Below are 26,977 nucleotides of genomic sequence, written 5' to 3' on the forward strand. Positions count from 1 at the left end.
CAAGACCAGCCTGGGTGACATAGGGAGACCCCATCTCTTCCAAAAAATAAGAAAAAATATCCGGGTATGGTGGCATGTACCTGTGGTTCCAGCTACGCTGAAGGCTGAGGCAGAAGGTTTGCTGGAGCCCAGGAGTTTGAGGCTGCAGTGAGCTAGGATTGCACTACTCACTCCAGCCTGGGCAACAGAGCAAGGTCTTGTCAAAAATTAAAAAAAAAAAAAAGTGAGCCACTAAAATAAAAAGTTAGTAAGACAAAGAAAAATGATAGATCTTGACATATTATTGGGCTATTTAAAAAATGCCTTTCAGTAAAATTTTACTGTTGGCTAAAAAGCAAAATTGAGTCAATATTTTAAAACCAAAAGTTTCTAATAAAAGTCCAGATTTCCAGCTTTTCTGGAGCAGTTCAGAAGATTGATAGCAGCAGCAGCGTCGCTAGAGCTGAGTGGCCACCACCACTGTTAGCCGAGGCGCCTGCTCCCCACGTCCCTGGCACTCACTACGCTGTTCACCCTGTTGTTGTCTTACACCGGCATGGTGCCCTCAGCCTGCTGCTGCCTGACTCCGGAGGCCTCGGGTGTGTGCTCTGGTTTGCACGGGGGAGAAGTGCAGTGCCGCATCCTATGAGTGGGGTCATCTGCTCACAGCTGCCACTAGAGAGCCTGATGATGCCATTGTCTCATAGGAAGCTCTCTTCCACCCGCCTTTTCAATGTTCAGACAATTTGGGAAGAATATTCCTACATGCCTTATGCCAGAGACCTGGGCCGGCATTTTCCTGTCTTTTACCTGGAGGATTTGGTCAACTGCTGTGTTTTTCATGGAGACTTACACCCCCAGGGCATATGTCGGTTGTCACCAGTTGAGATGTTCTCTTTCTCTAACTGTAATGCTCGCAGGGCTGGGGGTGAATGTCTGAAGCAGGGACTAGAGTAACAAATCCCAGTGTAATTTTTTTCTTTTTTTCCAGGAACATCAGCAAAGGGGAAGCCAGTGTTATTCTTTTCAGGACCTGTATCCAAGCCTCCCTCAGCATCCCTCCTTTGTCTCTGCACCACTGAGATGTCCCAGCAACTTACCTTAGGAGCTGATTTTTCACACACTTCCCTTGTATACGGCCCTCTCGCAAGGATTGTCAGGTTTTTTGGTTTGCTTTTTGAGACCAGCTTGCACTCTGCCACCCAGGCTGGAGTGCAGTGATGTGATGGTAACTCACTGAAGCCCTGAACTCCTGGGTTCAGGCCATTCTCCCTCCTCAGCCTCCCAAGTAGCCAGGACTTCAGGTGTGTGCCACCGCACTCAGCTAATTTTTTACTTTTTGTAGAGATGATGTCTCACTGTCTTTCCCAGGCTGCTCTGGAACTCATGGCCACAAGCGATCCTCCTATATTGGCCTCCCAAAACACTGGGATTACCGGCGTGAGCTACAGCCCCCAGCCAATAGTCACATTTTAAGGACAGTCCTGCTAAGGGAGCAGATATAGCCAATAAGGCCCCAGGCAGGAGCCCAGGAAGGCCCCTTGAAAATCTATCCTCTTTAAATTTTAGAAGTAGATGGAAAAAGCTTAGAGATCCCAAATTTCATTTAAAGAGAGTGAAGGGCCAGGCTCAGTATGGCTCATACCTGTAATCCCAGCACTTTAGGAGACTGAGGTAGGTGGATCCCTTGAGCTCAGGAGACCAGCCTGGCCAACATGGTGAAACCCCATCTCTACTAAAAGTACAAAAATTATCTGGGTGTGGTGTCGTGTGCCTGTAATCCCAGCTCTTCAGGAGGCTGAGTCAGGAGGATCGTTTGAACCCAGGAGGCAGAGGTTGCAATGATCATGCCACTGCACTCCAGCCTCGGTGACAGAGTGAAACTCTGTCTCAAAATCAAAATAAAAAACAAATGATTACAACAGAGCTGTGCTTCTAACTTTATTCTAAACGACACTTTCTTTACATGTTAATAATAATGACACTGATTTGGCATCTTACAAAACTTAAAATGTGATTTAATCAGTGGTATTTTAAAAGCATAAAGACACCGAATGTCTAGCATGCTAGAGCACAAGGCCCTTTTGCCTTCAATGGGAAGCAAGTTGTGTCTCCTGCTTCTGGGCAGGGAGGTGCATGCTCTAGAGAGAGCGAGGTGAAGGACGAGGGTGACATTTCCAAAGAGAAAGTTCTTAATCAATGACAGAGGAGAGTAAGGACACATAGACAGGTGGCATCTATGTCAAGGTCTTTATTTTATTTCATTTTTTGAGATAGGGTCTCACCTTGTCATCCAGGCTGGAGCGCAGTGGCATGATCTAGGCTCACTGCAGCTTCAACCTCCTGGGCACAGGTGATCCTCCTACCTCAGCCCCTCAGGTAGCTAGGACTACAGGCGCATGCCACCAGGTTTGGCAATTTTTGTATTTTTTTTAGAGATGAGGTTTTGCCATGTTGGCCAGGCTGATTCAGGCAAACTCCTGGGTTCAAGCAAGTCCACTCACCTTGGGTTCCCCAAGTGCTAGGATTACAGGTAAAAGCCATAGTGCTTGGCCTTGATTTTATTTAAAATTTTTATTTGAAATGTACCCCTGACATACACTTACAAAGTAAAAATCAATCCCATCACTGAAAACATTTATACTACGGAAGGCAGAATAGCTCTGCAAACCTCCTCCCTCTGCGTCACCTGCCCCCCACCCCACCAATCCCACTGCTCAGAGGAAACCTTGGTGATTTTTCCCAGCAATGCTAATTCAGACATCACTTACCTCTGATCTAAGCTGAAACATCAGCCTCTGGGCACAAGCATCTCCTAGAAGTTTGTCCAGTTTTTCTCAGAATCTGTGTACTGTCTTGCCTTACCTGCACTTCAGCTCCGGTCATGAAGTGAAGGAGAGCAGGTCCTGGTGGCGGTGGGCTGCTCTGAAGGCACAAATACAACCTGGAGTGTTGCGGAGGATGTGGAGGAGGGTTTGGGGCTGCTGGTACCAGTGTAACTTTGAGCTTGCAGGGCTAGAGAAGACAGGATTCCACAGTCCTTGGAGATGAAGTTCCCACTCCAAATGCAGACAGGAAAAACTAGTAATTTCAGTTCTCAGCATTGAAAAAATTTTGGCTATGAAAGTAGAAATCACAGCTCAAGGGAGAGATTTCTTACTTCAAGACAAAATGCTCAGACAATTAACAAAGGCTTTTAAATTTATTTTTTATTGTACTTTAGGTTCTGGGGTACATGTGCAAATCATGCAGGATTGTTGCATAGGTACACACATGGCAATGTGGTTTGCTGCCTCCATCCCCTCATCACCTACATGTGGCATTTCTCCCCTGTTATCCCTCCCTGACCTCCCCACACCCCCGCTGTCCCTCCCTTGGCCCACCCACAACAGACCCCAGTGTGTGATGCTCCCCTCCCTGTGTTCATGTGTTCTCATTGTTCATCACCTGCCAGTGAGTGAGAACATGCAGTGTTTGATTTTCTATTCTTGTGTCAGTTTGCGAGAATAATGGTTTCCAGATTCATCCATGTCCCTACAAAAGACACAAACTCATCCTTTCTTATGGCTGCGTAGTATTCCATGGGGTATATGTGCCACATTTTTCTTGTCCTGTCTATGGTCGATGAGCATTTGGGTTGGTTCCAATTCTTTGCTATTGTAAACAGTGCCGCAATAAACATTCGTGTGCATGTGTCCTTACAACAGAATGATTTATAATCCTTTGGGTATATAGCCAGTAATGGGATTTTGCTGGGTCAAATGGGATTTCTATTTCTAGGTCCTTGAGGAATAGCCACACTGTCTTCCACAATGGCTGAACTAATTTACACTCCCACCAACAGTGTAAAAGTGTTCCTATTTCTCCATATCCTCTCCAGTATCTGTTGTCTCCAGATTTTTAAATGATTGCTATTCTAACTGTTGTGAGGTGGTATCTCAATGTGGTTTTGATTTGCATTTCTCTAATAATCAGCGATGATGAGCATTTTTCATATGATTGTTGGCCTCATATATGTCTTCTTTTGAAAAGTGTCTGTTCATATCCTTCTCCCACTTTTGGATGGGTTTGTTTATTTTTTTCTTGTAAATCTGTTTTAGTTCTTTGTAGATTCTGGATATTAGCCCTTTGTCTGATGGATAGATTGCAAAAAATTTTTCCCATTCTGTTGGTTGCTGGTTCACTCTAATGATTGTTTCCTTTGCTGTGCAGGAGCTCTGGAGTTTAATTAGATCCCATTTGTCTATTTTGGCTTTCATTGCCATTGCTTTTGGTGTTTTAGTCATAAAGTCCTTGCCTATGCCTATGTCCTGTATGGTTTTGCCTAGGTGTTCTTCTAGGGCTTTTATGGTGTTAGGTATTATGTTTAAGTCTTTAGTCCATCTGGAGTTAATTTTAGTGTAAGGTGTTAGGAAGGGGTCCAGTTTCTGCTTTCTGCACACTGCTAGCCAGTTTCCCCAACACCATTTATTAAACAGGGAATCCTTTTCCTATTGCTTGTGTTTGTCAGGTTTGTCAAAGATCAGATGGTTGTAGATTTGTGGCATTGCCTCTGAGGCCTCTGTTCTGTTCCATTGGTCTATATCTCTGTTTTGGTACTAGTACCATGCTGTTTTGATTACTGCAGCTTTGTAGTATAGTTTGAAATCAGGTAGCATGTTGCCTCCGGCTTTGTTCTTTTTGCTTAGAATTGTCTTGGCTATGCAGCGTCTCTTTTGGTTCCATATAAAGTTTAAGGCATTTTTTTCCAGTTCTGTGAAGAAGGTCATAGGTAGCTTGATGGGGATAGTGTTGAATCTATAAATTACTTTGGGCAGTATGGCCATTTTCATGATATTGATTCTTCCTAACCATGAGCCTGGAATGTTTCTCCATTTCTTTGTGTCCTCTCTTATTTCCTTGAGCAGTGGTTTGTAGTTCTCCTTGAAGAGGTCCTTTACATTCTTTGATAGTTGTATTCCTAGGTATTTTATTCTCTTTGTAGCAATTGTGAATGGGAGTTTGCTCATGATTTGGCTCTATGTTAGTCTGTTATTGGAGTATAGAAATGCTTGTGATTTCTGCACATTGATTTTGTATCCTGAGACTTTGCTAAAGTTGCTTATCAGTTTAAGGAGATTTTGGGCTGAGATGATGGGGTCTTCTAAATATACAATCATGCCACCTGCAAATAGAGGCAATTCAACTTCCGCTTTTCCTAATTGAATACCCTTTATTTTTTTTCTTCCCTAATTGCTCTGGCTAGAACTTCCAATACTATATTGAATAGGAGTGGTGAGAGAGGGCATCCTTGTCTAGTGTTGGATTTCTAAGGGAATGTTTCCAGTTTTTGCCCATTCAGTATGATACTGGCTGTAGGTTTGTCATAAATAGCTTTTATTATTTTGAGATATGTTCCTTCAATACCTAGTTTATTGGGAGTTTTTAGCATAAAGGGCTGTTGAATTTTCTTGAAGGCCTTCTCTGCATCTATTGAAATAATCATGTGGTTTTTGTCTTTGGTTCTGTTTATGTGGTGAATTACATTTATAGACTTGCATATTTTGAACCAGACTTGCATTCCTAGGGTGAAGCCTATTTGATTGTGATGGATAAGCTTTTGGATGTGCTATTACAATTGGTTTGCCAGTATTTTATTGAAGATTTTTGCATCTATGTTCATCATAGACATTGGCCTAAAGTGTTCTTTTTTAGTTGAGTCTCTGCCGGGTTTTGGTATCAGGATGATGTTGGTCTCATAAAATGATTTGGGAAGGATTCCCTCTTTTTGGATTGTTTGGAATAGTTTCAGAAGGAATGGTAGCAGCTCCTCTTTGTACATCTGGTAGAATTCAGGTGTGAACCCATCTGAATCTGGACTTTTTTTGGTTGGTAGGCTATTAATTACTGCCTCAACTTCAGCCTTTGTTATTGGTCTGTTCAAGGTTTCAACTTCTTCCTGGTTTAGGCTTGAGAGGGTGCAAGTGTCTGGGAATTTATCCATTTCTTCCAGGCTTACTAGTTTATGTGCATAGAGTTGTTTGTAGTAATCTCTGATTATAGTTTGTATTTCTGTGGAGTCAGTGGTGATATCCCCTTTATCATTTTTTTATTGCATCTATTTGATTCTTCTCCCTTTTCTTTTTTATTAATCTAGCTAGCTGTCGGTCTATTTTGTTGATCTTTTCAAAAAACCAGCTCCTGGATTTATTGATTTTTTGAAGAAATTTTTGTATCTCTATCTCCTTCAGTTCTGCTCTGATCTTAGTTATTTCTTGTCTTCTTCTTGCTTTTGAGTTTTTTTTTTTTATCTTGCTCCTCTAGCTCTTTCAATTTTGACAATAGGGTGTCAATTTTAGATCTCTCCTCGCTTCTCTTGTGGGCATTTATTGCTATAAATTTCCCTCTAGACACTGCTTTAAATGTGTCCCAGAGATTCTGGTACATTGTGTATTCATTGTCATTGGTTTTGAAGAACATCTTTATTTCTGCCTTCATTTCATTATTTATCCAGTTGACATTCAGGAGCCAGTTGTTCAGGTTCCATGAAGTTGTGCAATTCTGAGTTCGTTTCTGAATTCTGAGTTCTAATTTGATTGCCCTGTGGTCTGAGAGACTGTTTGTTATGATTTCTATTCTTTTGCATTTGCTGAGGAGTGATTTACTTCAAATGATGTGGTCAATTTTAGAGTAGGTGCCATGCGGTGCTGAAAAGAATGTATATTCTGTGGATTTGGGGTGGAGGGTTCTGTAGATGTCTATTAGGTCTGCTTGGTCCAGATCTGAGTTCAAGTCCTGAATATCCTTGTTAATTTCCTGTCTTGTTGATCTGTCTAATATTGACAGTAGAGTGTTAAAGTCTCCCACTATTATTGTTTAGGAGTCTAAGTCTCTTTGTAGGTCATTAAGAACTTGCTTTATGAACCTGGGTGCTCCTGTATTGGGTGCATATATATTTAGGATTGTTAGCTTTTCTTGATGCATTGATCCTTTTACAATTATATAATGCCCTTATTTGTCTCTTTTGATCTTTGTTGGTTTAAAGTCCATTTTATCAGAGACTAGGATTGCAACTCCTGCTTTTTTTTAACTCTTTTATTTTGCTTGATAAATCTTTCTCCATCCCTTTATTTTGAGCCTATGTGTGTCCTTGCATGTGAGATGGGTTTCCTGAATACAGCATACTGATGGGTTTTGACTTTTTATCCAATTTGCCAGTCTGTGTCCTTTGATTGGGGCATTTAGTCCATTTGCATTTAAGGTTAATATTGTTATGTGTGAATTTCATCCTGCCATTTTGATGCTAGCTGGTTGTTTGCCCATTAGTTGACACGTTTTCTTCATTCTGTTGGTGGTGTTTACCATTTGGTACTTTTTGGAGTGGCTGGTACTGGCTGTTCCTTTCTATGTTTAGTGTTTCCTTCAGGAGCACTTGTAAGGCAGGCCTGGTGGTGACGAAATCACTCAGCAATTGCTTGTCCATAAACGATTTTCTTTCTCCTTCACTTATGAAGCTTAGTTTGGCTGGATATGAAATTCTAGTTTGAAAGTTCTTTTCTTTAAGGATGTCGAATATTGGCCCCAGTCTCTTCTGGCTTGTAGAGTTTCTGCTGAGAGATCTGTTGTGAGTCTCATGGGCTTCCCTTTGTGGGTAACCTGACCTTTCTCTCTTGCTGTCCTTAGCATTTTTTCCTTCATTTCAACCCTGGTGAATCTGACAATTCTGTGCCGTGGGGTTGCTCTTCTTGAGGAATATCTTTGTGATGGTCTCTGTATTCCTGGACTTGAATGGCGACCTGCCTTGCTAGGTTGGGGAACTTTTCCTGGATAATATCCTGAAGAGTGTTTTCCAGCTTGGATTCATTCTCTCTATCACATTCATGTACACCTATCAAATGTAGATTAGGTCTTTTCACATAGTCCTGTATTTCTTGGAGGCTTTGTTTATTTCTTTTCACTCTTTGTTCTCTATTCTTGCCTTCTCATTCTATTTCATTGAGTTGATCTTCAATCTCTGATATTCTTTCTTTTGCTTGGTCGATTTGGCTATTAAAACTTGTGTATGCTTCATGAAGGTCTCATGTTTTTCAGCTTCATCAAGTTGTTTATATTCTTCTCTAAGCTGTTTATCCTAGTTAGCATCTCATCTAACCTTTTCTCTAGGTTCTTAGTTTCTTTGCATTGGGTTAGAACATGTTCTTTTAGCTCTGAGAAGTTTGTTATTACCCACATTCTGAAGCCTGTTTCTGTCAATTCATCAGACTCATTCTTCATCCATCTTTGATCCCTAGCTGGTGAGTTGTGATCCCTTGGATGGGGAGAGGCCTCCTGGTTTTTGGTGTTTTCCTCCTTTTTGCACTGTTTCTTCCCATCTTAGTGGTTTTATCTACCTGTGGTCTTTGTAGTTGGTGACTTTCAGATGGGGTCTCTGAGTGGATGACCTTTTTGTTAATGATGAAGTTATTTCTTTCTGCTTCTTAGTTTTCCTTCTAACAGGCCCCTCTGCTGCATGGAGGTGCACTCCAAACCCTGCTTGCCTGTGGTTCGCCCATGGGGGCTGCAGAACAGCAAGGGTTGCCACAGGTTTCTTCCTCTGCTATCCTCGTCCCAGATGGGTACCTGCCAGATGTTGGCCTGAGCTCCCCTTTGTGAGGTGTCTCTTTAGGTATACGGGGGCCAGGGAGCTGCTTGCGGAGACAGTCTGTCCCTTACAGGAGCTCAAGTGCTGTTCTGGGAGCTCCACTGTTCTGTGCAGAGCTGCTCGGCAGGTACCTTTAAGTCTGCTGCAGCTGAACTCATAACCACCTCTTTTCCCAGGTGCTCTGTCCTAGGAAGGTTGGCTTTATTTATAAGTTCCTGTCATGCTGCTGCCTTTTTTCACAGATGCCCTGCCTGGTACGGAGTAGTCTAATCACAGTCTGCCAGCAGAGGCATTGCTGAGCTGCTACGGGCTCTGCCCTGTGCTGTGTGAACTGCCTTGGTAGTGGTGGACTGCCTCAGTAATGAGGGACACCCTTTCCCCCACTAAGCTGGACGGTCCTGCGTCCAGCTGTGCTTGCTGAGAAACTCTTAATCCAGAGTGTTTCAGATTGCTTATTTTGTGAGGGTTGTACCCATTGAGCCGGATCCCCTGGCTCCCTGTCTTAGCCCCCTCCCTTTCAGTTGAATGGGCAGCTCTGTCTCCCAGGCGTTCTGGGCGCCAGCCAAAAAGGCAGCCCAGAGTTGTGTGAGTTTCTGTGCTTCAACACAGCACCAGTGCTGAAACCTCTGCACTGAAAACTTGTGGTGCTTTTTGGCCTGGGAATCTCCTGGTCTGTGGGCAGTGAAAACCTGTTTGGAAATGTGGTGAGCACTCATCCTCTAAACTGTTCTTGCTGGGAACTGCACTCTGGAGCTGTTCCTATTCAGCCATCTTGGATCTTCTCCCACAAATGCTTTTTTTTAATTTTTATTTTTTTGAGATGGAGTCTTGTTCTGTCACTTAGGCTAGAGTGCAGTGGCATGATCTCGGTTCACTGCAACCTCTGCCTCCTGAGTTCAAGAGATTCTCTTGCTTCAGCCTCCTGAGCAGTTGGGATTACAGGCGCAGGTCACCATGTCTGGCTAATTTTTGTATTTTTAGTAGAGACGGGATTTCACCATGTTGGTCAGGTTGGTCTTGAACTACTGACCTCAGGTGAGCCAACTTCCTCAGCCTTCCAAAGTGCTGAGATTGATTACAGGTGTCAGCCATGGTGCCCGGCCAACAAATGCTTTAGTCATGTGGGAAGTGGCTCTATGTAAAATGTTATGTCTTAAAAAATATTCAACATACCTGCTCATGTACCCCTAGCATCTAAAATAAAAGTTGAAAAATTTTAAAAAACCTACAAAATTGTGCACAAATCTCAAATGGACGAAGTCAATTTCTGCATGTCTATCTCTTTATGAATATTCAGACATAAATAGAAGAAACCCAAATTGAAATATATAAAAATGTTATTAAAGTTGTACTTTATTTTTATGTGTATTTTTCCATTTTTCTTTAATGAGAATGGATTTCTGTTGTAGTAAAATGTTATACTGAAACAAAGATTGAATGCTGCATCTATAGTAACTTAAACTGGTCTTTGACAAAAAGGACTAAATCTAGGGTTACAAAAGATATGTGAAAAGTGGTACCAGACACTGGAAGAATCTTTTTTGAGCCTCAGTTTCTCAATAAGGAGATGCTTAAATATGATTCAATTTAATTAATTGCATCAATTAAATAGTTGATTCAATCCCTGAATCAACTCTGACAAGTGTAGCTTGGGCTGAGGTTTTTAAATTAGACCCTCTATTTTGTCACATGTGACAAAGAACCTGTGCAAGCAATTTCATGGTCCCTGGTGGCCTTTGAAGTTCTCAGGTGCAGAAGGGGTTGAGGCTGCCTGGGGGGATGGTTAGGCTTGCTCTCATAGGGGTGAGGCCGCAGCTCTCGGAGGGATCCTAAAGGCCCTGCTCCTTCAGCACAGGTGCTCCGGGTCCAGAGTCTTCTGTTAGGGAATCTGGCTTTCGTCCATAGGTGTGAGGCCTTCTTATCATGACCTCCCATTTGATGTATCTGCATTTCCCCCTCTTTGTTACACTAGAGTTAAGAATATAGGGCCAGGCATGGTGGCTCACGCTTGTAATCCCAGCACTTTGGGAGGCCGAGATGGGCGCATCACAAGGTCAAGAGATAGAGACCATCCTGGCCAAAATGGTGAAACCTCTCTCTGCTAAAAATACAAAAATTAGTTGGGCTTGGTGGCGTGTGCCTGTAGTCCCAGCTATTCGGGAGGCGGAGGCAGGAGAATTGCTTGAACCCAGGAGGTGGAGGTTGCAGTGAGCCAAGATCGTGCCACTGAACTCCAGCCTGGTGCCTGGCAACAGAGCAAGACTCTGTCTCAAATAAAAAAAATATATACTATGCTTTGGTGCATAAGACTAGAAAGTAAAAATAACTGATTTTCACACTGAACATAGAGAAAACCCTCTAACTCTATGGGGCTGTGTTCTCCTCCAGAGGGACCAGGGAGCCATCTCACATTCTGCTGAGGACTCTATCATGCCCTCCTTAGACAATCTTGATGCAAAAGAAGACAGGTCATTTTCTTGTTTTAGATGAGAATAACTGAAGATTTGATTTCAGCTAATTTTATATTAGCAATTTAAAATATTTATTCCCTCAGGAGCCAGAAATAAATCTGTAGGAATAGCAAGGTTTCCAAATATTATCATTTGCTTTTGGTTCAGACTGTCAAAAGCCTTTATTCCCACCCTTCCCCAAACTTCTCTTTAATTTTACCTGTTCTGAGCTCTTCGAGTACTAAACAATGAAATCTCAGATGCTTCTGGCAACTACGTGTTATTAGTAAGGGATGCCACCTTGCTATTTAATTGCATTTTATTATTTCCTTCAGCTCAATGTGTATCTGATATTGGAGGACTCTCCCAATGGGTTGAGATTGAGAGATGCTACAAATACGTGGTTTTCATTATTTCTGTGGACTCCTGTGCAGCCAGGTGAGAACCCTGAGGATGTGTAGGCTAGAAGTCAGGCCAGAGTTACCCTGTTCTCACTAGTAGAGCCCAGTGTCCACACCCCAGCACAGCCACTTCTGCCTGCATTATAGAATGGCTGGGGCAGCTGCTGTTCTGCCAATTGAAGATGCTTGTTCCACGAGGAGATCAGTAGGTGTTCAGCACAGCTATCCGGGCCTTTTCGCATAGTGGGTCTAGTGTACCGTCACCTCCTAGGGAAATAGATACAATTGTCTTTTGGTTAGCTTCATCATATACAGTTTATTATCGTATTAGACATGGCTTCCACCCAGAGGGCATTTTCAAAGGCCATGGGCAAGTAAAATGTTAACTAGTTTTTAATAGAGTTAAATAGAGTGGATTGCAAAGCTTTGACTTCTGAGCACAGAGAGGCATGGACGGTGACAGCCTGCCACGCCTGAAGATCTCCAGGGCAAAGAAATCGCTTGAACGTTGCTGATAGTGTCATGCACTGTTGGCATATCAACTCTAATTGTCTTAGCAAGTCTAGATAGAATAAACAAATGGAACAAAAGCAGCTTTCAAAGCAAATAATAGTAGAATACATATTATTGAAGTACAAAAAACTGTTATCCCTTAATCCCATCACATCCCTGGAAGTCCAGGGCTTCACTTCATTTTCCTTCCTCTTCTGTTTTCAGTGTTTGGGGAAACTCAGAGCATCACACACTTTACTGTGTGGTTCGGATGCACTCCTGTGTGTGCCACAGGGCACAGGGATTTCAGTAGGAGTTTCATACTCAGAAAGAAACCCAATTTGAATCCAGGCATGATGCACTGATCATTTCAACTAGAAATTGAGGGACTTCTTAGAGGAGACAAAATGCTGGCTGGAAACGTTGCTAAAGTGCTCACCAAACTCCAGGTCCTTAATGTTGCAGTGGAAGACAACGTCTTCATTCACCATGAGTTCCACCACATTCCAGTCTTCTATCTTCTCTAGGATGACCTCGTGTCCATCTTTGGCCAACACAGCTAGGAAGGGAGGTGGGTGACATGGGGTCAGACTTCAAACTAACCTGATTGATAGCAGTACTCATGATGACAGTAGCTTGTATGCCATTTAGCTGCTCATGGGTATCACTCAACCACCCTGGTAGGCACTTACTGGGTGCTGGTCCCAGGTGCCCTCACCTTTGCTGGAAAGCATGGCCAGAGGCCTGAGTAATTCAAGTTTCAGTTACTATTTGTCATAGACCAAGGTGATCTGCTAAACAATGAGCTTTCTCTAGTGAAGGGCTATTGGGCTTTGCAGAGGCTTAATCTTATAGAGACCATAGTCAGTGCTGGAGAAGACTCAGGGCAATAGGCAACTTTTTACCCTGCTGATGGAAGTACAAATTGGGCACCTTCTGGAGGGCAATCTGGCAGTACCTACCAAAAGCCTCAAAAAATTATTTGAATCTTTAGTCCAGGAAATTGCACTTAAAAGAAAGCTTCCTAAGGAAAAAAAGTAAAGAATACAGACAGATTTTTGCAACAAGGTGTCTTTTCTGTATTATTATGATAGCAAAATACTGTGAATAACTTATATGTCCAATAATGAGAGGATGGCCAAGTAAATGGTAGAATGTCCCTGTGATGAGATTTTATTTGGACATTTATAAAAATGCTAATGAACTTTTTTACTGGCAAGAAAAATACTTGCAACATAAGTAAAAACTTAGGCTACAAATATGTATAATACATGTTTAAAATATATAGTCAATATGAATTCAAATATGTATGTAGGGATGAAGAAAATATCTATTGATTATCTTCCATGTTGAGACTATGGGAAACTTTCTTCTCTTTATTATTTCAGCGTTTTCCAGATTGCCTATAGTAATCTGGAAAAAAAGTTTTTTAGAAAAGTGAATGAACTAACTTTTTAGTCTTACCTTTGGAATCTGTGTTTTAGTTATCACTTACATTCAACGGCTCCTTCCTCAGAGATCAGCCATGGAAAAATTGTTAGATTTAATCTTTCTATTGTGAAGAAGCGAAAGTGTGTGCCTCAGAAGAAATGATGTACATTGGATAGCCTAGAGCTCTGTTTTTTCCAGTGTATTTCTCCCCAGTTTCCCGGATATGTTTACCCCATAACATCAATATTAGAGTGGGTGTGCCAAACATTACCTTTGATGGTCTTCATATGTTGGTGAGAATTTTGGTTAGAATGGAAAGAAAAAACAGATGGGGGCATATTCTTTAAAGTCTTGGCATTTCAATCAGTTTTACATGGAGAAAAGCAAACAGTTATGTCAGTTAATTGCATTTAATTACAGAGACAATTGCTGTTTCAAAATGTTGGTGTGTCCACTTCTTCATCTTTCAATCAGTTCAAGAACATCCAGCCCCAACTGTGAACATTTTAATTGCGTGATTTTAATTTCACTTCTGGAGAGGAACTTCAGAAAGAGACTCAGCAAGGATCTCCATTAACAAGACAGCACTCCCTGGGCACCCAGAGGCGGCCCTAATTGAGCTGCATCAGCTAATGCGTCTCTAAAAAATGCCTGCACCTTTTTCACTGGCATATTTATGATATTTTATCCTGTTTAAGTGTCTTCTTCTTAAACATCTTTAAAGAAGGCACTCAGTTTGAACCCATAACTTGTGTAAATGTAGCGGTCACAGCTGATCGTCTAGGGAGACATAAAGGCAGTCCCTGGGCAGAGATTTCTGGGATCCCACGCTCTCTCAGCAGCAACCCCTCAGGACAGGAGCTGCATTTGTCTGAAGACACACCTGGAGGATGGATTTCAATTTGACAGGAAGAAATCAGGAACAAAACAGCTTCTCCATTTCCACCTTACACCTGCCCCCCCACCCCACCTGTGAGGCAAAGTGCTGCCACTCTGGGTTAACACCCAGTGCCAACTCTCTAAGGCCTGGAGAGGTGAGGGTGCATGGACTGTGGGTGAGAAGCGGCTCTATGGGAGGAGGCCCCAGGAGGTGAGCACACTGTAGCCTGCCCTTGGCCCTCCTGTAGGGCCTGCTGATTGAGCCTCACATGGCGTCTGAGCTTGGAGTTTGTTTTGAGGACACCGGCACTCTTACACTCTTACATGGCATGGTGTAGCTCAGAAACAGGATTTGATCCACCGAATCACTAACCCTATGGAGTTGAGGGGTGCTGAATAATGAGGGTCCACCTCACCTTTGAGCAAATGAAGCCCAATAGGAAGAAACCCTCTTAAGAGACACACCATTCCTCACTCTACCCTCTACAGGGTTGCAAAGCACAGGCTCTCGTGGTCTTAAAGGGCATGTGTCTTCCTCACTGACCACAGTTCTCTCCAAGCGCCTGGTTTTCATACAGGCTCACTGAAGAAGCAAACACAGAATGGCCCTGGGCACCACGACCCTTGTGGACCCAGAGTGACCTAAGTCTGATTCTTGGTAAGGCGACAAGCTGCCTCAGAGTCCACATTGACTATTCAGCCCCAGGACACTCCCTTCCCATCAATCTGGGAGGTGGTGAGCTGGCTGTAAGGTGGCCAGGGCAGGCTTAAGGGATCAAACACCAGATGCCCCGGAATTCCTGTAGCTCATCCAAATGCCACCTCTCTACACGGAGCACCCATTTCCTCCCATGAGTTGCTGTGGGGTTGTCTAGTCAAAGAAAGGTCAGATAAATATACTCCCTGAAACAAAGTCTGTGCAAGGCAGTGGCTAACCTCCAGCATAAATCAACCAGAAGCTGTAAGGCCACCCGCAGTCTGCCCGCCTCTTTGAAGTGGCACCTCATTCTTCAAGGGGGATTTAAATCAACGAAAGGGACATGGAAAAGACTCCCTCCTCTTCAGTGCTGGTGGAATTGTGCACCATCTGCAAATGATTTAAATGCCGCTGGTCAGGAAGTCGAGGTAAACAGGTCTCTTTCCCTCCTCCACCCAGCACAGAGGCATACCTATGCCCACGAGCGAGGGCCGCTGATGCATAGTAGCACAGGAGAATGGCACACAGGGTGTCTCAGTTACATAGGATGGATTCTATTTTATGGATTGGTTTCAGTTCCTTCCAAACCCTCTGAGTGGGTCATTTGGCAAACTTAAGTACAGCACACAAGGGGCAAGCGTGGCCAGGGAAATTACTTAGAACTTTTTGTTAAACATTAGTTTAGCTTCACCAGCATTGAGGCCATAGTGGAAACATTTTGCTGAGCTATTATAATTCATGGATAATAAAGAAAGAACAAAAATTTTCAGGTTGCTAAAGGCATGGTAAGTTCAGAAAAGATCAGGCCTATTTCTAAAGCCAGCAGGGCTTCAAGAAATGATAAAGAGCTATAATTTTTAAAGAAACACACAGAATTCAGATGCAGATTTTACAGAGGAGGGCCTACAAAGGTACCACTCTCTGCCTGCTGTGTGGTAAGTGCTGGGTCTAAAGTTGTGGGGGGCGCAGATGCTCCCTGCTTTGCCGTGGTGAACACCCTGGCCTTTGTTGGCTGCCGGTATTATGTGGCTTATCATTCACTGATGTACAGACCTGACTTTACAAATCAACCACCTGCTGATACCTTGCAACCCTCGAGTCTCCTTCAGCCACAAAAATGCTCCTCTTGCTCTCCTCCAAATGCTCTTCCCCTCCCCTACTGTGAGAAGAGCCGCCTGTGCCTGCTGCCTTTGCTTTTTGCTGTTTCCACCAGCTTACCTGCTGCAGGGAGCCTTCGGCTCACTAGGTCCAGAGCCTGCCCTCTCATAAGTCAGGAAACCATCCCACATTCAATGGCTTCCCAGCGCTCCCCATCCCTCTTGGACTCACCTTCTTTCTTGTTTCTTTAAAATGCTTTTGAGGGTAAAAACAAATATGTATTTTGAACTCTAAATTTTTAAAATCAGATTATCAATGTAACACAGATTCACAGTTTTTTAAAAAAACTTTAAAATTATAGAAAAGGACAACATTTTAAAAATCACCGCTAATTCTTCTCTTACTCTGTCCTTTTCAGTAGCAGTGAGACCATGGCATTCAGGACCACGATTTGTTTTCTTTGCACCACAGCGTGTGTGCCAGCCCTGTCACACTCATAGAATGGCTGCATTCTTCTTCAGTGCTGCGTAGTATTTTACATGATATATGTACTACAACTTATTTAGCCATTTTTTCCTGGTTGTTTCCAATATTTTGCTATCACTGAGGATGTTGTAGAAAACATTCACAGCATGCATCCTTGTGCATGTGTGAGGTTTGTTTTCCTTTTATAAGGAAGATATTGAGAAATGGAACAGTTGGATTCTGCACTATATGGTCACATTTTAATAGACACTGCCAAGTTGTCCTCCAAGGTGACAGTTTAATTTACTCTCCTGCCAAGGGTAAATTAGAAAAATACTCTTTTTGTCAGTCTTTCATCAGCCATGAAATCATCTCTCTCTAGAAATCACCTCTACTCAATAGTTTGGAGCCCACGGGTCATTTTCTTCTCTAAATGCCCTTGCTTGCCCCCTTGTGCCTCCAGTTCTCTCCTCCCTCAGCGCCTGCTCTTCCATAGGCTGCTCCTCTTAACACTCCCTGGCCTTAGGGGGGCTGTCCCATCATCCTGACATCTCTGGTCCTGTCTTTCCTTGTGGTAGGTAATTACCAGCACCAAGAAGAAATAAGGAGGGAAGGGAGAACAGGAAGAGGGAAGCAAAGGGAAGTGCTGACATTTTTGGTGGGATGTCCAAGGAAGGCCTGCCCATGAAGGTGACTTTTGAGGAATATCTTGAGACTGAGAGAATGAAGCTGAAGACCACGTGGGAAGGAGCATTCCAGGCAGAGTGGCTGTGAAGCCCCGAGGTGGGAGTTGGCTAGGAACACTGAAGGACTGAAGGAGGTTGCTGTGGCTGCGGCAGCTGGCCAGGGAGAGGATAGGCAGAGGGAGGAGGGAGTGAGATAGGAGTGGGGGGCACGAGGAGCCTAGGGGGCCAGGTGAGCCTTTGGCTTCTCCCCTGAATGAGCTGGGGGCCCCTGGAATGTTCTTGGGGGTAAAGGCCATGCTGTAATTCAGGTTTACTAGTATCACCTGGCTGTGGTGCTGAGAACAGACTGCAAGCAGACCAGGGTCTCAGGGAATGGAATCAGGTGGCCAGGGCAGGAATCCAGGCAGGAGATAATGGCAGTGGACAAAAATTGCAGAGTGGGTAGTCTGGAGGCCTAAGAGTGAATAATTCTGGGCATACTTTGAGGGCAGAGCTGACAAATTGTGTTGACAGACTAAACAAGGAGTGTGAGTGAAAGGGAGGGCTGAGAGAAGCCTGCCCGGTCGGTGTCAGGCCTGAGTAACTGCAAGATGGAGCTGCTGTGAGCCCAGAGGGGAAGCAGGCAGAGCTGCCGGTAGGGGTGAGTGCTAGAAGTCTAGTTGGAAATTTTGGGCATACTAAGTCTGAGATGCCTACTCAACACGTCAGTGGCAACAAGAGGTCCTGATTAAAGACATAAATTTGGAAGTTCATCAGCACAGAGATGTCATTTAAAGTCATAGCTACTCCTGACTCAAATCTCCTGCCTTCATCTTTCTTCCAAACTCCAGAACGCAATTTCTAGCCACTGGTTTAATACTTATTAATAGTTCATTCCACACTGCCCACTCAGTCCGACCTCTCTTTCTTAAATTTCTTCTTCCAGAATTGAACTCTTAAGGTACCTCTCTAATCTCATTATCCTTTAGCTCAAGAACCTTCGCTGTTTCCTGTTGCCAAGGACAAGCCAGGCTGAACTCTCTTGTTGCACATCCTCCTCCAACCAGACCCAATAGTCTGCTGCTCCCCAGAAGTGCCCAGGCTGCCTGCTCATCCCTTTCACAATGAGCCTTCCTCAGGAACAGTAAGAACTAATTCCTGTGGAGCCCTTACTGTGTGCAGGCACGCTGTTCATTACTTTACACGCACTTGCTCATCAGAATCTCACATTGGTGAGGCAGGGATTCACATTCCTCTTTTACTAACAAGGAAACTGAGGCTCATAAAGGTACAACCACTTGATTTTCACCTTGACTGCAAAGCTACTAAATGGTAGAGCCCAATTCAAACCAAATGTGTTGACTTCAGAGCCTCTGTGCTGATGCTCTGCTCATGCCATCTCCCTGCCAGAGATGCCAAGAATGTAGGCAGGAGACAAGCGACCAGGCTGAAGTCACAGGTAAAGTTGACAGGATTTGTGAACAAACTGGATAGGGAGTTTCCCCACAAAACTGATAAGTTGTATAATATAACAAAATGTTCATTTATGGGTTCCGCTTTAATCAAAATTTTGGTATGTAAATGATCTAATGGAACCCCTACAATCATGTTGGTTGTGGCAGGAGCAAGGGACATAAAAGTGTCAGCAAAATAGCAGAGCAGACAGCTCCAAACTCCCATTCCTCTGCAGATACGTAAAGGAAAAAAAAACCCAGACACTGTCAGAACCAACATTGTCAAAACTCTAGAAAATGGTCAAAGGTCTGCAGCAACCACATGAATACTGAATCAAAGAAAAGGCAATTTCAAAACGGTAGGAGAGCTTTGTGGCATTTTGCCTGCCCTTGCCCACCTCCTCCCTAACCTGGTGGCAGTCTTGAAGATAGCAGCCTGTGTTTCCAGTATGGGACTCTGGTTCTTGATTCCAGAAGGAGCAGAGTGGATCTTATTTGCAAATTATTGTGTTTGTCTGTTCTAACCCATCTGCAGGTTTCCTGAAGGACTGACTCAAGGCACTTGTGTTTGTTTGCCTAACTTGGAACTCACACAGGGTGGAAAAGCTGGGGGCAGTGCTCACAAATATTGTAAGGCAAATGAAAAACCCACAGCTGCCTGGACAAAAGATTACAGTTGCGTTACACAATAGATCTCATAAAGCCTAGGAGAAAAGCTAGAGAGAGTTTCTTTGAAAAATTAGGGCATTCAAAGGCACCCGTGTATACTCGGGAATTTAGAAAGCCAGTACAGGCTCAGAAGAGGATGCATGCTTGGAAAAGACCGTGAAGATCCTGCAGTTTCATTACTGGCTGATCTATAGGTTCCTGAAAACAGGAAGTAAAGGCTGAGCCAAAATTGTAAACAGCCAGGCCAAGTGTTAAACGAGTGTCTCAAATGGAGCAAATACACAAAGAATGGGAGAGAGTTTTTGTTTGTTTTATTTTAAAGCTCCTGGAATTCAAGAAAACTTTATTCAAGAAAATTTTGGTCAAAACACTGACCATAAGCTAAGCCTTCAACAGTGAATGGCAAACTCTGGGGAAAGAGGAGAATCTGAGTTCCAGAGATAATACATTATAATATTTGAATGTCCGGTTTTCAACAAAAGGAATCACAGAGCATACAAAAAAACCAGCAAAGTATGAGCCATACAAAGGAAAAAAATTGATTAACAAATACTGTTCCTGAAGAAGCCCAGGCATTGGGCTTACATTAAATCAATTATATTAAATATGCTCAAAGAGCCAAAGGAAGCCAGAGACAAAGAACTAAAAGAAATTAGAAAAATTATGTATGAATAAAATGAGAATATCAATAAAGATAAATTCTAAAAAGGAACCAAATAAGTCCTGGAGTTAAAAGGTATAATCACCAAAATGAAAAATGTACTACACAGATTCAACAGCAAATTTGAGTAAGCAGAAGAAATCAGCAAACTTGAAGACAGGCCAGTTGAGATTACCCAGTCCAAAGATTAGAATGGAAAAAAGAATGAAGAAAAATGAACAGTCCTGCAGACCTGTGGGATGCCCTAAAGTATAATAACATATACCTAGTGAAAGTCCCAGGAGAAAAGGAAATAGAGAAAGGGACAGAATATCTGAAGAAATAACGGCTGAAAACTTGCCAAATTTGATGAAACATGAAAATTCCTATCCAAGAAGCTCAACCAACTCCAAGCAGGATAAATTCAAAGAGTTTTTTACTCAGACACATTATAAACTAATTGTCAAAAGACAAAGAGAGAATCTTGAAAGTAGTGAGAAAGAAATGATTCACACACACCTCAGTAAGATTATCAGCTTTCTCATCAGAAGCCATGGAGGCCACAAGGTAGCAGGATATATATCTCAGGTGCAGAAAGGAAAAAAACAACAACCTGTTGTATTGGTCTGAATTCTCCAGAGAAAGAGAACCAATAAAATCTACATGTGTGTGAGTGTGTGTGTACATATATATACACATATACAAATATATACACATTATATTCATATATAGTTGCTCCTCAACCACAGTGAACTTAAGTTTTGATGAACCCATTTTAAGTTGAAAATATTGTAAATTAAAAATGCATTTAGGGCCCTGGGTGGCTCATGCCTGTAATCCCAGCACTTTGGGAGGCCAAAGCAGGTGGATTATGAGGTCAGGAGATCAAGACCAACCTGACCAACATGGTGAAACCCCATCTCTACTAAAATTACAAAAAATTAGCTGGGCGTGGTGGCACATGCCTGTAGTCCCAGCTACTCAGGAGGCTGAGGCAAGAGAATTGCTTGAACGTGGGAGGTGGAGGTTGCAGTGAGCCAAGATTGCACCATTGCACTCCAGCCTGGGCGACAGAGCAAGACTGTGTCTCAAAAAAAAAAAAAATGCATTTAGGCCACCCAATGTACTGAACATCATAGCTTAGCCTAGTCTACTTTAAACATGCTCAGAACACTTACATTAGCTTACAGTTGAGCAAAATTATCTGACACAAAGCCAATTTTACAATAAAGTGAATATTTTACATAATGTATTGAATACCATACTGAAAGTGGAAAACAGAATGGGGTTGTATGGGTACTCACAATTAATGTACACAGCTGAAAGCATCAGCATATAGTCAAAAATAAGTCAAACAAAAAATAAGTCCGGGACCATCTCTCTGTGAATGTGTGTGTGTGTGTGTGTGTGTATGCGTGTTGTATGTATGTGTGTGTTTGCATATCTATCTATCTATCTATATCTATCTATCTATCGAGAGAGTTGGGGAGAGATTTTAAGGATTGGCTCACAGGCTAGGCTAGAGAGAGAGGTAGAGTTTCTATGTTGCAGTCTTGGGGAAGAGTCCTGTGTTCTTTGAGAAACATCAATGTTTGTTTTCTTAATGCCTTCAACTGACTGAAGGAGGCCCACTGAACCAGGCAAGGATGCCCACCTTTGCCACTTCTAATTAACATAATATTAGGAGTACTAACCAGATAAATTAGGCAAGAGAAAGAAATAAAAGTCATTTAAATTGGAAAGGAAGAAGTAAGACTACCTCTATTTGTAGATTGCATGATCTTATATCCCAAAACTGCTAGTGTTCTTAAAAAAAAAAAAAAAAAGCTGTTAGTGCTAATAAATGAAATTGGCAAAGTTGAAGGATATAAAATTAACCACAAAAAAGCAGTTGTATTTCTACACATTAGCAATGACTGATCTGAAAAGGAGATAAAGAAAATCATTCAATTTATAATAGTATCTAAAAGAACAAAACATTTAAGAATATATGCAAACAAGTGCAAGTCTTATACACTGAAAACTATAAAAGTTGCTAAAAGAAATAAGGAAGATCTGAATAAATGAAAATACATCCTGTGTGCATATATTAAAAGGCTTAGTATTGTTAAAATAACAATGCTACTCAAAGGATTACACAGATTCAAAGCAATACCTATCACATTCCAGATGGAGTTTCTTGCAGAAATGGAAAAACCTATCTTAAAATTAATAGGGAATTTCAAGGGACCTAAAACAGATAAAACAATCTTGAGAAAAAAACTAAGTTGGAAAACTCATATTTCCTGAGTTCAAACTTACTAGAAAGCTACAGTAATCAAAATAATATGATACTGAGATAAGGAGAAACATACAGAACAATGGAATGGAATTGAGAGCCTAGAAATAAATGTTCACATTGACTTATGTGAACAAATAGTTGATTTTTGACATGGGTGCAAAGGCCATTCAATGGGTAAAGAACAGTCTCTTTAACAAAAGGTCTTGGGATAATTGGATATCCACATGAATATCTTTTGAATGAATTTGCACCATATACAAAAATTAACTAGACATAGGTCAAAGATCTAAATTTAGATATTATAAAACTCTTAGAAGAAAACATAGAGGCAAATCTGCATAGTTTTAGACTTGACAATGGTTTCTTTCTTTTTTTTTTTTTGACAGAGTCTCTTGCTCTGTCACCCAGTCTGGACTTCAGTGGCACAATCTTGATTCACTGCAACCTTGGCCTCCAGAGCTCCAGCAATCCTCCTACCTCCTACCTCCTGAGTAGCTGGGACTGCAGGTGCGTGCCATCACACACACCTAATTTTGTATTTTCTATAGAGATGGCTGGTCTCTACAAAAGAGGCTGGTTTTGAACTTCAAAACAGGCTGATGTTGAACTCCTGGGTTCAAGTGATCCACCTGCCTCAGCCTCCCAAAGTGCTGGCGTTACAGGTGAATCACTGTGCTCAGCAGACAATGGTTTCTTAAACAATATATCATAGGCAACATAAGAAAAAAACAGACAAATTGAACTTCATTAAAATTAAAAATTTTGTGAATCAAAGGATACTATCAAGAAAGTGAAAAGATAATTTACAGAGTGGGAGAAAATATTTGCAAATAATTTATCTATTAAGGGTCTCATGTTCAGAATGTCTGAGGAAATTTTCCAACTCAATAACAAAAAAAAGATGCAACCCAATTTAAAAATGGGCAAAGGGCCGGGCGCGGTGGCTCATGCCTGTAATCCCAGCACTTTGGGAGGCCGAGGCGGGTGGATCACGAGGTCAAGAGATCAAGACCATCCTGGTCAACATGGTGAAACCCCGTCTCTACTAAAAATACAAAAAATTATCTGGGCATGGTGGCATGTGCCTGTAATCCCAGCTACTCAGGAGACTGAGACAGAAGAATTGCCTGAACCCAGGAGGCAGAGGTTGCCGTGAGCTGAGATCGCGCCATTGCACTCCAGCCTGGGTAATAAGAGGGAAACTCCATCTCAAAAAAAAAAAAAAAAAAAAAAAATGGGCAAAGGACTTGAACAGACATTCCTCCAAAGACATAAAGACATACAAATGGCCAATAAGCACATGAAAAGATGCTCAACAACCTAATCATTAGAGAATTTTCAGTAAAAACCATAAGATACTATTTCATACCTACTTGGATGGCTATAACTAAAAACAAAGAAAATTGGAATCCTTGTGCGTTGCTACAGGGAATGTAAAATGGGGCAGCTGCTTTGGAAAACAATTTGGTCATTCCTCAAAATGTTAAATATAGAATTACCATATGACTCAGCAATTTCACTCCTTTAAAACAAAGGGATTCAAATAGATATGTGTTTACCAATGTTCATAACAGTACTATTCACAGTAGTGGAAAGATGGAAACCACTCAAGTGTCTATCAATAGATGGAATGGATAAACAAACTATGGTATATACATAAAGTAGAATTTATTCAGCCACAAAAAGGAATAAAGTACTATAATACATGCTGTAGCATGAATAAACCTTGAAATATTATGCTAAGTGAAATAAGCCACAAAGTAGATTACAAGTTACCAGGGGCTGGGGGTGGGGAGATAGAGAGTTATTGCTGAATGAATACAGTTTCTGTTTGGGGTGCTGAAAAATTTTAAAAATAAGAGAACAGTGATGGCTCCACAACATTGTAAAGGTAATTAATGTCATTGAATTGTATGCTTAACATGTTTAAAATGGCAAATTTTAAAATATATATTTTATCCACATTATTTTTAGAGAAAGCGAACATAAACTAAACGTGTGGATTATGAGTTGAGGGTGGGTAGGTGTGGCTTATCAGAGGGGGAGGAAGAGAAAAATCACTCACTTAGGCTGTGTCCTTAGCCAAAACTACAAAACATTTTAAACTTCACCATGCAACACTGCTATGGATTGAATTGTTGCCCCCCTTCCCCCAACTTCATATATGGAAGCTCGAACTCCCAATGTGTATTTGGAGATAGATCCTTAAAGAGGTAATAAAGGTTAAATGAGATCATAAGGCTGAGGAACTAATCTGATAGGATTAGTGTCTTTCTTCTTCTAAGAAGAACAGCAGAGAGCTTGCTCACTCCTGTCTCTCCCCATACAATCCCACTATGTGAGGACAAGAGAGAAGGTGGCTGTCAGCAAGCCAGGAAGAGAGCCCAGAGCTCTCACCAAAAGCTGACCTTGCCAGACCTTGATCAGGGAATTTTAGCCTTTAGACTGGAAAAAAATATTTTTATTGTTTAAGTCCCATAGTCTATGATACTTTGTTATGGCAGTCCCAATAGACTAATATGAACATGGTGGTATTTGCAACAGAAATTTCTCTGTCAACTGTTCTCTCACAGAAAGCAACTTCCTCTGCTGATTGAAATGCCATCTCCTCCAGGAGGCCTTCCCTGATTGCTCAGCTAAAACTAATTTTTGCGTCCTTGCACATCCACAGTATTTTACCTGGAAGATTCTTAGTTTGGGTCATATGATGGGAGTTCATCAATGCTCATACCTGGGCTCTCATCTCATTCTATATGTTCTCTCCAAGTCAACGACTCAGGTCTTTCTATCTCCATCTCAGACTTTTTCTCTGAACTCCAGAACAACAGAGCTGATTCAGCACCTTCATCTAGGTAGCTGAAAGCACATGAAGCTTAATTTAGATGCTCCTTGACTTACTATGGGGCTAGGTCCCAATAAACTCACTGTAAATGGAAGGTGGGCTTAATACCTGGGTAAGCCCACCATAAAGTGGAAAAATGGTAAGTGGAACCATTGTAAGTTCAGATGTGCCTCTGCTTATGATGGGGTTACCTCCCAATAAACCCATTCCAAAGTCAGAAAGTCTAAGTCGGGGACCATATATATGTCCAAAATAGACTGTTTCTTTGGAACTGTTCCACATATTCCTCCAAATTGTGGCCCATCTTTGGTGTCTTCAATTTTAGTGGATAGCATGTTCATCCACCAGCACTGTTTCAAGCCAGACAATGACTGGATCTGGATGACATTATTTTTACCCTTGCCTCCCACATCCATCCTCTCAGGAAGTACCATTGCTTTCACTTTCATCCATGGTCTCCTCTATGGTCCAAGCTACTCTCATCTCAGCCCCGGACCACCCCAACGGACTTGTCTTCCTTGTTTCCACTCTTGGCCCCCTCTAATCTGTTCTCCTCAGAGCAGCAACAACTTCATCCCCCACCTAAAACTTGTCTGTGGTCCTGCAGGATCTGGTCCCTGAATACAGTCACATCCCCCATCAGTTCAACAAATATTAATACATCATTTGTTGAACGCCTCCAGCCATTGCCCACATTATTAGTCCCTCTGCCTGGAAGGCTTTCCTCTCTTAACTTGGTTAGTTTCTACTTATTCTTTAAAGCTCTGCTCAAATGTGGGCTCATTGAAGGCTCCACTTAGATGAGCCTTTCCAGACCTCTCCCTCTATCCTCCCATTATGGCTAGTCCCAGGTCCCACTATGGTTAGTTCCCAAGGCGCCACCTAGCCTCAGTCAGAGCTTAGGCATAACTGTCATTTAGCAGTTGACAAGGAGTTAACAAGGACATTCATCACTGTTCAACAGTGTGTCTTCAGTCCCTGGAAGGGTGTCCAACATACACTGGATGCTTAGTAAAAGTCTGTTACATGAATGATTAAGAAACGGAATCCTAGCACCGCTCCTTCCCAGCCATTTGACTTGTGAAAGTCACTTAATATTCCTGATCCTCAGTTTCCCAATTCTTAAAGCAGGGTTATGTAATTTTTTCTATGGAGGTAATTTATGTAATGTGCTGGGCACTGGGTGGGCCCGCAGCTCACTCTTGAATAGAACAGCATTCCCACTCTTTTATCCAAGCCCTGGAAGCCATAGGATGGATATTACATCATCCAGCGGATTGGGAGCTGTGGGAAGACTTCCTGGGGAGGTGGCGCTTGGTTGTGGTCTGAGGAAGGAAGGATAGGTACAGGGCACCACCTACACGAATGCCTGGAGGCTGGGGCGCGCAGGTGGGCACGCGGCGAGGAGGCCCACCTTGTAGGCCCTGCAGGCGGAAGGTGTAGTGCTCCACTGACAGGCCTGCCGCGCTGTAGGGCCCGTAGCGCAGGATGACCACCGAGTTCTTGGGCATCGCCAGTCCTCCGCCACCGCAGCCTGGGCTAGGGAGCAACACACGTTGCTACGCAACCTCTCCTTCGGCCCCGGCGCGTGGGCGTGGCTACGCGCGGGGCGGGGTCGGGCCGGGGTGGTGGTGCTCCGGGATCCTCCCCGCCCAAAGTTGCTCACGTGAGCCTCAGCCCCAAGTCCGCCAACACATGCATTCGACCTGGTGTGACAAGTGTTAGTGATAAATAGCAGCATCTAGGCACTATAAGTTCGTGTCAGCCGGCGTGCTAAGCACTTTCCCTGCGTTATCTGGCCGAATTAGTTTACCATCCCTGGGAAGTATTTTATGTTTTCTGTTAATAAAACCGAGGCGCAGGGAGGCCAAATAACAATCCCAAGAGTGACAGGGGTGTAATATGGATTGGAAA

At 42.6% G+C, this 26,977-nt stretch overlaps 1 protein-coding gene across 1 annotated transcript; it reads right to left on the reverse strand.

Annotated features, from left to right (window-relative positions):
• Positions 1-9,934: 9,934 nt before the first annotated feature.
• Positions 9,935-26,611, reverse strand: C12H10orf53 (chromosome 12 C10orf53 homolog). The gene is made up of 3 exons (XM_002756128.6): positions 26,478-26,611; positions 12,382-12,501; positions 9,935-11,717 (listed from the first exon to the last, which is right to left on the reverse strand). Exons 1-3 carry the CDS (start codon positions 26,572-26,574, stop codon positions 11,653-11,655), a joined length of 282 nt encoding a protein of 93 aa, XP_002756174.1. The 5' UTR covers positions 26,575-26,611; the 3' UTR covers positions 9,935-11,652.
• Positions 26,612-26,977: the final 366 nt, after the last annotated feature.

This window comes from Callithrix jacchus, chromosome 12 (genome assembly GCF_049354715.1).
Source record: "Callithrix jacchus isolate 240 chromosome 12, calJac240_pri, whole genome shotgun sequence".
NCBI classification, from domain to species: Eukaryota; Metazoa; Chordata; class Mammalia; order Primates; family Cebidae; genus Callithrix; species Callithrix jacchus.

Coding starts and splice junctions, on each gene's coding strand:
- C12H10orf53 (XM_002756128.6), bottom strand. CDS start 26,574: ATGCCCAAGAACTCGGTGGTCATCCTGCGCTACGGGCCCTACAGCGCG. Junction 12,502..26,477: donor CCGCCTGCAGGGCCTACAAG/GTGGGCCTCCTC, acceptor CTCCCTTCCTAG/CTGTGTTGGCCAAAGATGGA. Junction 11,718..12,381: donor CATTAAGGACCTGGAGTTTG/GTGAGCACTTTA, acceptor CTATTTCCCTAG/GAGGTGACGGTACACTAGAC.